This window comes from Morone saxatilis, unplaced genomic scaffold, assembly GCF_004916995.1.
Source record: "Morone saxatilis isolate NCDOM2014 unplaced genomic scaffold, NCSU_SB_2.0 Contig9, whole genome shotgun sequence".
Taxonomy (NCBI): Eukaryota; Metazoa; Chordata; class Actinopteri; family Moronidae; genus Morone; species Morone saxatilis.
In genome coordinates this window covers 22,161,383-22,177,162 of record NW_023340268.1, presented here as the reverse complement: position 1 = coordinate 22,177,162, position 15,780 = coordinate 22,161,383, and the positions used below count along the sequence as shown (strand labels likewise).

Below are 15,780 nucleotides of genomic sequence, written 5' to 3'. Positions count from 1 at the left end.
CGTTTTAACATGCAGCGTTGGTAAAGAGCTTTAGCGCAATGATTGACATTACCCCGCGTTATTGGGGGGGGGCACACTGGGTGGCCAATCAGATTACAGGGGGGGGCGGGTGCCCCCCGTGCCACCATGGAAGCCCCGCCACTGATTCACTCAACACTACCTTGCCAGGCAATAATTCCTCCTGTCATTCTTAATGTTCATCTTGACCTGAATAATTAGCTCATACCAACACCAGTACATGCTGCCTTCATATGATTGTGTAGTGTGAATATGTGAATGTGATTATGCAACTAATGGTTAACTGAAAACACATTGTAATTCTTCATGATTTTGCAGTTATGCAAGAAAACAGCAAATTGCGACGTATTGGCGTATTTCTTTGTATTTTTTTCTCTACTGCAGTTTGTTAATATTGAGCTATCCTGCAACAACTTTTTCCAATAGGGATCAAAAGTTAGAAAAGCTATTTTACAACCTGGAAAGGAGACTGAAAAATCAACTATCTATCTCGACTCTGATTGGTTGTTTTTGTTCAGGCCTGGTAGATTTTTGCAAATCCCATTAGGAGCACTAGGAGGAGCCAGAGGAACCTGACTATCTGTCTCATATACTACTGTCAGGATAGAGTGAAAGTTCCAGCAAATTACAAAAAAATATATTTTTATAAAAATAACCTACTGCAGCTTTAAAGGTCCACTGTGTGACATCTATTGGCAGAAATAGAATATAATATTCATAACTAATGCAGGGTTCCGGTTGTGCAGCACAGAGAAATGCACTTCTGATATGAGAGCTTGTGGCTCTGAAAAAATTTACCAGATCCCGAAAAGATTGCTGCAAGTCAAGTCCCCATCTGGTGTGAACCACATCTGGTGTAGCTTATCCTTCTACCACTTAAGTTTCAAACTAAATATGCACCTTTATGTATGCAATCTAAGATATATAATATATAATGATATAGATTGTTTATTTCCAGTATTGGGTGATATGGTTTCCAGGTTTTCCAGGATGCATGTAGTATATACTAATCCCCCGAAAATAAGAACTGTTGTGTTTTCATTACCTTAGATTGAGCCTTCTAATGAACACTAACCCAGAATGGACAAAAACTGGCTCCAGTTTGTTGTTTTTTTCATGTCATTCGCAGGCACCGTAGTTTCACCATAGACCCAGCTTTTAAAAAAGCCTTATTACAATTAGACATCACTGTCATGGCAACGTTGTGCAGTGTTATTCATGGAAAAGGCTCCAACAGATTTAAATCTTGCACTGGGTTCTTGCACTTCAATCCTCCCTACTCTACCACTCTCTATCTTGTGATGCATGCTGAATACTTTCCAGCCTGTCTCATTCTGCTATAGCTGATGGCCAGGAAAGGTCTATGTGACTTGACACTTCTTTCATCACACACCACATCAACCTGCTTGGCCCCGTGTTCTGTCGATTGTCATCCATCTAATACTGCAGCAGTGTCTGCCACCTAAATGCTAGGGAAGCTAATAAACAAGTCGCACCCTGCAACCTGCAGCCTGCACCACGCTCTGACATGGACATTCTCCTGAAGCCCAGCATGCACTGTGGAGTAGGAGTATCCATTCACATGGAAATCCATTATGTATGAGGGGTCTCCTTACTCCAGCGTGGATGGTGGATGCTGCATTGTTGCAGATATGCCAGACACAGCATGTCACGCAATGTGGTCCAGAAGTCAGACGGCAAGAGCTGTGAAAATGATAGCAGGGACGTAAAAGATACAATTCTGATGTGCTGCCAAGCCAGACGCTAACCATCTGTGAAGCCTCCTGTTTTTTTCTCATAACGATGTTTGGTGAGAACGGCTCAGTTCTCACAGTGTGATTGGCAGCTCCGAGGGTTGGGCTTTAACCCAGAGGCAATCGCTTCAGTATCATTCCAGCACCACTTAGATACCCACCACTCACCTTGGGGTTTGAAACACTTAAGGCTAAGGAATACTCAATGCTACTACTAGTGTGTTAAAGGTTTTTTTTCTATTCTAAAAGCACAGGGATTTTGCTGGCCCAGCAGATCGGTGGGAAGAGATTACATTAATGTAGCCACATTTTTGTTTCCCTCTAGTTAAACATATGGAGACTACATACTACATCAGCAAAAATCACTTGCTGTCATCTAAGAACATCAAATAAGAATGTACCGAAGATTGGACGGACCAAGGACAGCAGGGAAGGACCTTGAACAGAAATAAAGGCAGAGTCCTTGTGAACGTTTAAAAGGCATGAACATGCTGTACAATAAAGATGGACAATGTGAGTGTAAACAAGCTAGTTATTCTTCTAGTCCCTTCTTACCCTGCATCACAGTAACCCACGCCACAACCTTTGCAGTCGCTGTAGAGGAACACATAATCATTCATTTCACCTTGACATTTCACTTGTAGTATATAAGGAGGAGAGGCACATGAGAAATATGGCAAAAACCACGTTTTTAAGACTACTAGCATCACTGTGCAATTTGACCATGTTCATATCAGATGACACTGACTTAATGATTCCTAACTGACCCTTCCTGAGTCCCGCCCCTTTTTGCGTTGCGCTCCAATAAAAGCATCGGTCAGAATGGTTCGATCAGCTTTCTCCTTTCCAGTACTAAGATATGCTATGTGCAAGGCTAATCTATGTTGAAGATGGTTAAAAGATAACTGTCATATAGTCACATCTTAAGTCAGCTAAGAATGTTAACTAAGTAACAACTGATGTATTTAAGTAGCTAGTAATATATATGTCGCTTTTATTTAATCTTCACTTCTTTAGCTAGCTATTTGTATCTGATAGCTAATATTAGCAAAACAATAGTAATTAGCCAGCTAATGATTGATTTAGATTAGCCAGGAAAGGAGAAAGTTGACCAATGTGCCAAAAGAGGATGGACTTAGTAAGGGTCAGTTGATTGAAAGGTCCATATATTGGCAAAGCCTTATGTCAGTGTGACTGTGTTCTGCTAGAGTTCTTACCTTCTCCTGCGTTATAGGCGAGGATGGAGCGAGCTCTGGTCTGCCTGCCCTCCGTGTTTTTTCCAGAGCAAGTGTGGGAGCACAGAGACCATGGGGTCCAGGGACTCAGGGCACAGTCCTTTGGGCAAGGCACCTCACAAATGGCCGGCATGGGCAGGATGGCATCACGGCAGAGCTGCCTCTCCACATATACACCTGGATGGACAAAAGCAATTTTTGGACACATTTAAGATTTTGAAATCTTCTGAGAGCTAACTGCTTGGTGTTAGCCAGAGTAACACAATTGATACCAAACCAAATTTACAGAGGTATAAAAATGGCAAAACATTTAGGTATTTCTCTTCACGTAATTCAATTTTAGTTTTATGTTATTTTCCAAAAGCACTACAATTGAGCACTCTGAATTGTTTTATTCTAGCTGGACACATAAAATGGCTATTTGGAGACTCAACAACACACGGTAATGGTCAGGGTTTATCAGAGCTGTAAAATACTACATATTTCAATAAAAGTCAACAGAATGATCAGTTTAAGGATGATTGGCACTTTATACAATGCTTATGCAAAGAAACAATCTGTCATACACTCATGATGTTATTAGCTAAACCATCTTCCAGTCATCACTACAATGGCCTGTGACTGGTGGGCTATGCACAGGGGAGAACTTTTGCTGCCTGTATCGAGGTGTTGCTCATACTGGATAGGTGCCATGAAAACAATCCCTATGAGGTGAAAACTACCACAAAACAAGCAGAAGTAATGATTGCTGCTAACATTGTAATTGTAATTGTTTGAGACCAAAAGCATTTTGTCCATTGGAAAAAAGTAATTTTTTTGGTTTCATATTCCACTCCAAAAAACAAGTAAATGGTCCTGTACTTCATATAGCACCTTTCTAGTCTTTTACACATTCACCCTTTCACACACATTCACTCAGTGATGTCAAAGCCCATCGAACAGAATCTAACTCATTCATACAATCAATACACATACACTGATGCACAGCATCAGGAGCAATTTGGAGGTTCAGTATCTTGCTCAAGGATACTCGACATGTGACAGGGAAGAGCGGGGAATCGAACTACCAACCTTCCGATTAAGGGGACGACCCGCTCTGCCTCTGAGCCACAACCGCCTAAGTACATGGTTGCTAATTTAGTATTCATGCTTAAGGCATAGTTAGCTTTATAGATTCTAGCTTGCTTGTTTCATTACTCAAGGTCGATTGTGTTTCATCATATAAGTTACACAGCTACGTTAGCTAAGCGGTGCTATTTACCTTGGTACTGTGTGTTTAGCTTCTTTAATGATATAAGTATCTCATTGTACTGTGTTACAGTTTCACAAGATTCCCAGTAAACTTCATGGAAGTGAATCATCTGTGTCCTGGAGTTTTTGGGAGTGTTTAAACTGAATGGAAACGTAGCCCATGACACATTGTGAGGAATCAGGCACTATACTGTGTCTGTGATTAGACCCCATTTTGACCGGTTATCGGGCCCCCTCATGTTGATCCGAAGTGTATTATTAAAAAGCATACTGCATGTAATACATGCTGCACTTGAAAAAATAAAATAAAATCACAGACAGCTGTGTATAATATAAAACAAAACAAAACACAAGGCTGATGTCTTTATAAATGAAGGAAAGGTTTACAAGAGTGAAATGAACAGGACTGATTAAGACTGCTCACTTTGACAGCTACCCTGAGCAGAAACACGCAACATCAGCGTTTTTGAGCAGAGCATGTTGGGTAATATATCTTTCACGGGGGCATCGGACAATGAAACAAAATTATATATCATGAAGTGTCATTGCACTATTTATCTATGCTACAGTAACTAAGATTGGACACACATATACTGTGTACGTGTTAAATAGTAGAAAAGCTTAAGCAGTCTGACTAAATTGCGTCAATTAGCCGTGTTTGAATACTTTTTCAATCAGTGCAGTTCATAAATGACACAGTCTTGACCTTTATGAATGATTTAATACCACTTAACTGGACATTAATACTTCAACATACTGCACTCTGACATAGTTCACTAAACCAGATAAGGCTGTTTTAAGTAGAGCAAATGGAACCAAATGGATGTTTGAAAATGTAAATGCGAGCCATTTTAAAAGCTGAAAATTAAAAAGATAAATTTGTCATGTTGGAAAGTCCTATTTTATCTCATAGTAGTGTAATATGCAGAGACATGTCTGACAAAATAGTATAATATTTTATGAAATATGCTTATTAGCTTCAGGATGTGATTAGCCTAGTTTAGCATAATGACTGGACACTTGATTTCAGGGGGAGAACAAGTAAGCTATTTCTTGAGGAACAAGCTTCTCGATCTGTCCAGTACTGCAGTGTCTCCATCCACAGTACAGGCTGCTAGATATGGACTGTGAGTACAGGTGAGCAGCACTGATAAACTGGTCTTAAAAAAAGGCTGTCTCATGTTCTACTGTCAGGATACAGTGAATGTTTCAGCAAATATGACAAAAAGTTGTTTTGATGAAAGTTACCTACTGCAGCTGTAATGGTCAGCAAACAGTCTTAATCTTTTTTAAACAGCAATTTATAATTGTTCTGGAACTATCTTGAACCCCCTACTGTGTAATCAAATGATGTTGGTTATGTTAAAAGGCAATCTCCTCTAGTACCAAAGCTGGAAACATCACTGTGACAAGATGTCATGTTGTATGCAGTCACTGTGCCCAGAAACAAAGAGGATACAACTTGCTAATTAGTCAGGCTGAATGAATGTCTTTTCATTGCTTTACGGAGACTTGCAGAATTAGAGGCTCAGATGTACTGCTGAAACCTTAAAGGTTAAGTCACTTGCCTGCCGGCACCAAGCTCCGGGTTACAGTTAGGGGTATACAGGTGTTGTTGGGATAGGTTTAAGTTTGTCAATACAGATACTTAAGGGGAATGCACACTGGTTTATTTGTGAGGTATTTTCAAGGATTTGTATTTGGAAGGGTGGGGGTGTTGATATGCTGATGGGACCAATATTGAAGATCTGCAGGCTGTCCTCACCCTCCATCCCAGTCAATCCCAGCCCATCCTGTTGCTGAAGGACCATATCTGCAAAAATCTCATTGTGAAGGGCTGGAAGACAACCAGTGAGCTGAGTAATACGTCTGGGACCCCGGGGGAAAAAACAGATCCATTTTCATCACAGGGAGACAACAGTAGATCAATAAAATGCCAGTCATGAGAAACTCTGAGGGATGCCACATGGCTGTGGGGTTGGTGGTGGGGGACGTATGGAGCCTTGACAGGGGTAATAGAAGACTTCCATGTGATAGATGCTGGACGAAATCATTGAAGTGTCTGTATGACACTGATGGCTTTCATGATGTCTTTTGTTACCAGAGCACAGCACGAGGTGACTCTAGCTTTTGATAATGGAACACACACATAGTCTACACTGGTTACACAAACCAACACTAAGTCCAAAGACATCCAGATAGAAAGGAGGGACCATTAACATTCTAAAATGTATATGCTGTGGTGGTAATTTGAGATCATTTTCCCATCCATTCAACTCAGCCTGCCATGAAATATGGTGGATAGTCACGGCTCCCAGGGGATGAGCGCTACTAGTAACCCCCTGACTCTAGTTGTAATATATATATATATATATATATATATATAAAAATCTCTTTAATATCAAAGTGAAGACGGATTTATATAAACGAATGTCAATTAATTAAAAATATATAAAGGTAAAGAAGATGATTGCATAAATATTCACCCCCTTCAGGTCAGTATTTAGTAGAATGCACCCAATCCCAGACACAGGTGTTTTTTATATATTATTTTGACCAACACATCAGCTTGAACTCAGGTGGATCTCCATTTCACTAATTGTGGGACACTGCTGGGCATCAACTAGCTGGACTTCTGTTGAATGTAGGTTCAGTCACTTTAAAAGGGTGAATAATTTATGCAATCATCTTCTTTACCTTATATATTTTTTGAATGAATTACATTAGGTTTGGGTAAAAATCCGGTCTTCCACCTTTTGATTTAAAGAAGTTTTTTCGCAATTCTTGTCAAAAAAGCAAATTATATTGACCATGATTTCATGTATAAAAGAAACAAAAGGGGTGAAACATCCAAGGGGGGTGAATACTTTTTATAGGCATTGTATATATATTTTAATAGGCAAAGTGCCATGACATTTACTGCACATAAGAGCATAAACCCTTTCCATTTTACACCCTTTGTTTTTCATGTTCTCAGCCACTGATGACAAACATTTTCACTACTTAGTAAACTACATCCATGGCACAGAACAGAAAGTATCAATAACTACAGGCTGTACTAATCAGCCTAGATTATGATGCGTGCTCCTAGTCTTACCGAGAACTGTAGATGGTGTGACCAGCGTAACTATTAGGTCGAACTAAGTTAAGTTAACTTAGTTATAACTGACTTATAAGACTATAAGACCAGGTGTAAGCCCTGTTTGGGAAAACATCAATTAAAAAGACTTACACTTGAACACAGAAATATTTGGATCCTATTGGCTCTTTACTGGATGTGCATATGTTCACAATAAAAATATTTTCAATTTGGTCCAGACAACAGATCTTTGTCAGTTTAACATGACAAATTTTGGAATTATAAATGAGCTATGTCAGGACTTCTAACCTGATGGATGTACATGCAAGCACAATGACCACTAGCAGGACCAAGATCGATCTACTCATCTATCTATAAAAGTTTAGTTACCTGACTTCACCCACACATTAAACATAGTGGTGGCAGCTCAGAAAACATAGTGTATCACTTTTTGGGAAATGGATGACTTTCAGTGTGAATGAAAGTAATATCAGAAGACGCCTTTTGGCAGAGCAGGAAGGAAGAGTTTCAGAGGAAGGAAGGTGCTTTCTCTGAAACTCTTCCTCTCCTGTCCCGCAAGGTGTTCAAAACCATTCTGCTAAACTCACAGATCTGAGAAGCTAAAGTGATATCAGTCCGCCCTGAGCTCAGCAAGCAATTGACGCGATCAAAGGGAAAATTTTCTTTTTTAACATTACAAACATCAGACAAGTCAAACCGCTGTCTGAACCTGTGTTGATGGAAATGTACCAGACGGAGGCTGACATCTCCTCTATTCAATTCTGCCACATCCGGGGGAGATTGCCTCTCACACAGTCAGAGCTAATGGGGAAGAAAGGCAGACCAAATCCAAGCTGACTGTGTGGAGCAAGCTGCGCTAATCTAATTTACCAATGAGTCTGATTCAACAGGGTGCCATAAAAGGAAGCCCATGCCTCTTTAGCTGAGTGCCTTTCAGGAGATGCAAGGAGAAGAAGAAAGAAGAAAGACAGATGAAGATGAGGTCACCTTGAGGAGTTTTTCTTTTATGGCTGGGACTGAAACTACTTGGATGTATTCATCAGCCATTTAAATGGATTTAGATAATAAAGAGTGCCCCAAGGAATAAGTGAAAGATGGAGCAATGAATATGTGAGGGTTGGTTCAAAGATAAGTGACATTGTAGAATGTGTTCACACAACAGTCTATACTAATGCTATCTGTTCTTTTTTTCTGTGTTAGTCTTTTTTCTTACGTGACTGTCTTCTTATGAATAAAATCGTACAGGACATTAGACTTAGGTAGCTCAATTATCCTTACTGTGACACTACAGCAACTAGGTCAAACCCAACTGAACTAAATACTTCATATATTCCCACCTACAAAGTGTAGGCCAAAAAATTTAAATAATCCTCTGCAGTGTCTCAACTGTAGTTGCAGCCAGGGCTGTGATTGGTAGAGGCTCTGGCTAACATGCTAGGATAACAATTAGGGCATGGCTATAGCTTTGGGATTGCTGTTGCTGTAATTATGAGTATAGTCTTGGCCACAATGGTGGCTTTTGCTGTTATGATCACAAAGGTTTCAAAACATTTATCTATATTTATCTTCATCTACATGCATGGGTTGTGGCTTGACGTTGTGTTTGCTGAGCATTATAGTGAAGCTATTCCTGAACTCCGGAGGTGTCATATCTGTCATATCTGATAGAAGCATTAGGTTCACATCATCATCATCCTTCCTCCCACTGTACAAAAATGGAGCCAAATTACCTTGGATACAGCCTCTGCCATCTTTAACCACCAAGTCACAGTCTGTGCAGTAGTGATCAGGTTAGGCACAGCGGAATCAAAGTCCCACCCAGCTCAGCTGTCAATCATGACATGAAGCTTCAAATAACTAATTAAAACCAAACAAAAACAAATTAACACATACATCACATACAAACCTACAGCCCTATAAAGAGCAATAGTCAAAGAAACAGGTTTGGATGTTGTCATAGCTATAATCACAGCTCCAGCAATAGCTTCAATCATATCTGTAGCCATAGTCACACAGGGTGTTTCAGCCGCAGCTGTGGTCACAGACAGCGGCTACAGCTACTGTTAGTAGTTTGGTTTTGTCTGATCAGAGGGAATGCAAAACGTATTGCTAATTGACACAAAAAAACATAAAAAAAGTTGCAAATTCAAATTTCATTAAAAATAAAAACTCCTTTTACTTCTAGCGAATGAAAACAGTACCAGTACTAGGTTTTGAGAGCAGTTCTCCTAAATGGTCCCAGCTCCCCCCTGTCCATGTGTCAAAGTGTTAAGTGTCATGTGGCAAGACACTGAACCCCAAGTGCCTCCCAAGGCACCTATGCTGCCCACTGCTTCTAGTTTAAAGGATGGGAGGACAAATGTGGTGTGTGAAAAATGAGCGTGTGGCTTTGCCGAAGCAAACTCACATTTTCATGTTAAACATGAAATAAGGTAAACCTACAGCATCTGTAAATTAACAATTGACTTAGTAAATATGTCATGAATTTTTCACTTTGATCATGTGATATGAGGCTCCACTTGTACCTCTTTTTTCCGATAATGAAATGTCTATTATTGCCTGCAGCGTTAACATTCAGCAATTACTTCTTTTATTCTTAGCTGATAAGAGCACTAGAGGATAAACTTTTGCGCTGTAAAACAATAAAAAAGTGAAAAGCTATAATCTAAGCAGTGTTGATACATCCTTCTGCTTCATAATAAATTATCTTTCAAGGACACTTTGCTTTTAATTTTTCAGGGGAAAGAGAGTAAAGATAATTAGTTGTAGAGAACAAGTCAGATTGGTGTGAGGAAGACGGTAATTGCTGCCACTACACCAACATGGAGCACTGCAGCTTGTGAATGGGGACCTTGATTATGTGTATAATATGGAAACTGATTTACAACCCCCATCTCTCTCTCTCACCCTCTCTTCCTCTCTCTCGTTCTCCCCAGAGCCCTCATTAGCAGCTACTGTGTTATGGTTCAGGAATCTACCCGTAACTGCCCTCCCCACACACACACAATTTTGGTAGGAAAAAGTAAAGAAAAAATATTGGATGAACTTAGAATATTAAGGTCATAATTGATTAATTAATGAAAAGTGAGTTCCTACATATTTCAGTTCTCTGACCTATGGGGGATATGAAAGCTGTACACCTCACTCACAATAACAGCAGAACCTGATTTTTTAATGAAAACATACCTATTAATATTATGTTCCATTTCTTCCTATAGATCCTCCTAAATGTTACACACTGAAACTTTAACTATCTGCCAGTGGACATTTCCCCAGCAGCCTACATCCTATAAATCTCACATCATACCCCTGAAAAAATTATTGAATTAAAAATGTTCTCAAGGTGTTCCAGCTCATGTGGTTAACCAAAACAAATGTTTGCTTTTCCTCAGACTGCCTCAGAGAATATGTGAGAGGGGTGGAAGTTGGCATTGAGCGTCTCTTTCATTTGTAAATGAATTAGAGTCTGATGAGCAAAAATGAACAGAAATCAAAGACAAAAAATTTCCCGCAATCCCAGTTGTTTTCTTCTCCCACCTTACCCTGAAGACCAAAAACACGTGTTATTTTTAATAACATATTATTCCTTTCACGGCTGTAAGCAGACGCTCTGAAACTTTGAGCTCAAGAGTCCAGCAGATTTAACTTTTAATTGGACCCAATGGCACTTGATGTATAATGCAGTGTAAAGGCTGCTCACTGTAAACCCACCGTTTCCCAAACCTGCAAACAATTTGCTATTGTGTAAATGACACACATGATCATTATGAACATTTCTCAGCAATGCTTCCCTTTAATGACCACATGAAACTCTGATGTCGCTGGTAATATATCCGCCTCCCAGAAAAAAGAAACTCAGACGGTTTACATGTTTTTACATGTCTTTACAGCTAACACACAGAGCCAAGTATTTGTACTATGAAGGTATTATTCTATTTAATATATATTTTCAATTCCATGCTTTTTTTATTTATCTTCTTGTGTTGGACTGCTGCCTTCTGGTTTTTACCCTTGCCTGCCCACCATCCCGTAAGCCTTTTGTATCTTGATTTTTCTGCAATAAAATCATTGAATTGCACTAGCTCTGCCTCAAAAATCTGCATTTGGGTCCTATCCCTTGTTACCATGCTTGAAGCAGCTGTGACGGATATCCAACAGTTGGACGTGTTTATAAGTAGGCCTAGCAACTAATTACTAATTTCATGTTTTTTAGAACGCAAGCAGCAAGCAAGCGGCTGTGGCTCAGAGGCAGAGCGGGTCGTCCCCCAATCAGAAGGTTGTTGGTTCGATCCCCAGCTCCTCCTGCCACGTGTCGAAGTATCCTTGAGCAAGATACTGAACCCCAATTTGCTCCCTGATGCATAGCATCGTGTGTATGAATGAGTTTTGAGTTTCTGTTCGATTGACTTCTGCCAAAATCAACTGTGTGAAAGGGTGAATGTGGCACGTAGTGTAAAAGCGGCTTTGGTGGGTCGGAAGAACTAGCAAGGCGCTATACAAGTACAGGTCCATTTACCATTCACCTCACAAAGTATCTTTGCATCATATTTCTCCCACCTTGCCCCCGTGGGGAGGTGCCTCACAGTTTGTAAACCTCTGGTATGGCCAAATACCACACTGAATTTTTTATGGGCCTTTATAAGCCTACAGCCAAAATTCAAACAAGCGAAACTCCTCCTGCACATAAAAAACAGAAGAAACCTTGGGAGAATCAACTGAAAGAGAATTCCCCTCTCCTGAGGCAGCTAGTAGCCAATGTCTCAAAAGCAATTTGCAAACACTGTTTACTTGCAAATGGTGACAAATTTCAGTTTGCTAATGTGTGGGTCACAAGTGTGGAGTATGTTTTGATTAATGAATTGTGTCAAATTGAGTAAGAGGGATTGCCAAACAGAACTTCCATAAGCAAATTTGGGAAATGTGTGCCACCACCATAAATGTTGAGGTAACATGTTTAATCTTGTACTGTAAACCAGCAGGTGTTAAGATGCTTGATTTTTCTTGCAGCGCTCTATAGCAACTAAACCTTCTAATATTTTCCAGGTACGCTGTTTTTTATTTTGAAACTATGAAGTGTGTGTTTAGCAGCAGTAAGTGAGTCAGTAAGTGTGGATTTGGATGACTGTTTACAAAAACATTCACATTTGCCAAAAAGAATTAAACTTGCTTGACATCCAAATTAGCTCTAGCCCCTGAACTGGTTACGTTAAAGATTATTGGAACCCTGGTGCTATCTAGCAAACCAGCCCACGTTTCCATCAGTTTTGAGTGAAACAATTGTAATCAAGAATGCGTCATCAACAGAGGGCGGTGTACATTGCTTAACAACGTGTAGAAACCGGGTTCTGAACCGGTTTATTTTTGGTCAAAATACTCTAACCATATTGGTGCCAATTCTCTGTTGGTGAAAAGGGCTTATAAGTGAACTGTGAGTGTGAGGGGATGATGAACCCTAAGACCAGACTAGTTGGCACCCACCTAGAGCCGGGGTTTGTCAGAGGTTTCTGCCAAGTTTTTCCTTGCCGCCGTCGGCCAAGTGCTTGCTCATGGGTGGGAACGGGTTGGGCTCTGTAAGATAATGCGTTAAAAGGAGTTCGCACGTCTAGAACCTGCTCTATTTTGAACAAAAGTGTCCTGAGATAACCTCTGTTATGATTTGGCGCAATACAAATAAAATTGTATTGAATTGAATTGAATTGGGAACTAGTACTCTAAAGTGAAGTTTCCAGTGTGCATTTGTCTGTCTTTTTAACACACAGACCCACCTCAGTAACCAGCTTCATGTAGAAACATGTCAAAGCTTTCTATCCTATCCATTCCATCAAGCACACTGTATTTATAGTTTTTAAGTTTAGTCTCAGAATGAGTGAAACCTTACAAATGATCCCACAAGAAACTTTGAAATGAAGAAATCAAGTTACTGCGTAACAGTAGTTAAATGTTCTTTGGAAACAGTCAGCAACCCTTGCACTTTATATCTAATGTCAGACATTTTTGTTATAACTGCTAGTTTTGCTGATATATGATATCTAAAGTCAGATGTAGCATTTGGAACTACTTTCTCTCTGTAACTTTAGTTAAAACAAACTCTGGATTTGTCCTGAGAAAAGCTTTGCTGTGGTTTAACCTATTTTCATGTGAAGAAACTTGAAGCTTGTGCATAAACACTGAGTAGGTGTAAGGCAACTGAAGGAATCTGCTTTAGTGCCATAAAGATGAGCAAAGAATGCTGTTCCTTTGAATGCTACCAGCATTACAGGTGTCTAGAAAGGAAACAATGTATTGGTCTGCCTGCTGTTATGCCTGGTATGGTGAGGAAGCAGGTGCTTAGTCTTTAGGTCAGAGTGTGTGTGTGAGAGAGCTCCCTCAGGCAGTGCCAGCACTGTTCTCCCAGTGTCTCACATTCTCTTCCAGCTCAGTGTTGGCCAGTCGCCTGTGCTGGAACCCAGGGGAAAGCAGCTATACACACACACACACACACATACACACACACACACACCTACACACACACACACAGGAACACAATAAAATTGCTTAGAATAGCACAAACAGAGGAATATCTCCCTACAACACATACAGCAATTACAATGTTGGGCAGTGAGCCCAGGCTATAGGGGCCACAGTGTGGTGGTTCAAAGAGAGGCCAATCGACTCTGCAGTAATCAGAGCTGCAACAATCAGAGCAGAGTAAACTGACAAGACATTGAGCACAACCTCTAAACAAAGTGGAAACGGCTCCAGTTATCTGGTAATTAGCCCACGGGTTCAACAGAGCCGCTTCATCAATGCTGGTACATACAAATTAACTGTTTCACAACACCAGTGTCTGACCACATTTCGGGGCGGCTGTGGCTCAGAGGCAGGAGGCGGGTCCGTCCCCCAAATCAGAAGTTGTTGGTTTCGATCCCCGGCTCCTCCTGCCACGTGTCGAAGTATCCTTGAGCCAAGATACATGAACCCCCAATTGCTTCCCGATGCATGCATAGCCATTAGCAATGAATGTGTTAGTTGCTGTTCGAGTGGACTTTCGATGAGCGTTCCATCACTGAGTGAATGTGTGTGAAGAGAGGCGTGAATGTGGCACGTTGTAGTGTAAAAGTGCTTTGAGAGTGGTCGGAAGACTCGAAAGCGCTATACAAGTCAGGTCCATTTACCATTTACATTACCATTTACCATCTTCCTGCTAGTCTGATGTGTCGCAATTCAAATGCGTTTATAGTTGGAGTTTTGCTTCCATTGCAAATAACCATTTACTTCTGTTGAGGATGTCTGACAGAAAATGTCCCTTGTTGTTGTTCCGACCAAACAAATGGTATTCAAGCCTGAACCACGAGCAATGGTAAGTTACTTCTGTTAGATCCTCAAAAAGTTTGGCTAAAAATAAGGGAAGCTTGGTTGTTGGCCGTATTGCTGAACAGAGTGGGAAAGAGGAGTAACGTACAGGAAGACTTCATCAACAGTAAGCTCAAAAGGAAGAGTCAATCACAGTGCCTGCCCACAGGGGCAACCACTACACTCCGGCAAGTGTCGACGTGCATCACAACCACACATCTTTTTCTATGGAAGCCGTGCACATCAGCTTTGACTAGATGTGTGTCATCACGAGTTGATGCATGTCAACACATTACGATTATGCTTCTGGTCTCCCGAGCATTTAAAGTGTCTGCAAATTTTACTGCTCGGCACTTCTCACTCTTGAAGTGACCTTTTCCATTGACAATTAGACTGAGAGAGGTTTTTTTGACAATACAGGACAGCCATTATATATTATATTATTAATAATTATGATTAAATCATATAATGTTACCGGTAGGCGCTAAGCTATGTGATTTTAAACCCCAGTTTTATTCCTTCTCGTACACATTATTTGGCCAACAGCCCATCAGTAACCAGATAAATAACGTAGGAATTTAAATTTGATTTGACAGAAAAGACATTTTCTAGAAGTTGTTATTGCAACATTGCTTGTGCATGTAATTTTTTCCACCATACCAACAAATGTAAAATTATTAAAAAGGCTGGTATGCATGTAGATATGACCACTTCTATTGGGGCTTCCTGAGGGATTCCACTCTTGGCCTCCTTGAAAAAAGCTGACTAGATGTCAAAAAGCACTGCTGTAGGTCCATTCTGCTTCATACACACAGCACCATAACTGGTAGAGGCAGAGAGAGGGAGAAAGACAAGACAGAGCAGGTGGAGGTGGAGGATGGAGTGCTAAGGTAAATGGAGCCCACTGATCATTGTTTAAGACCAAGGATGGTGATCAGTTTGAAAGGTGCTTTAGTTACCCAGTTACTCCAAACCAACACATCTGCTTTATGGTCAAATGTTTAAGCATGATACCTCACCATCACTGTTGACACATTTGCACTTGTGGCATCTGGGTTCCTGGTCCACGCCTCCCCTCATTATCAGGACG

The 15,780-nt window shown here is 40.5% G+C and overlaps 1 protein-coding gene across 1 annotated transcript in view; it reads right to left on the bottom strand.

The window, feature by feature from the left end:
* The window catches only part of LOC118342459 (thrombospondin type-1 domain-containing protein 7A-like), a 153,783-nt gene that overhangs the window by 56,924 nt on the left and 81,079 nt on the right, over nucleotides 1–15,780 (bottom strand). Inside the window, 3 exon segments of the mRNA XM_035681013.1 lie at nucleotides 2,990–3,184; nucleotides 15,710–15,725; nucleotides 15,727–15,779. Coding sequence (XP_035536906.1) covers nucleotides 2,990–3,184; nucleotides 15,710–15,725; nucleotides 15,727–15,779 — 264 coding nt within the window.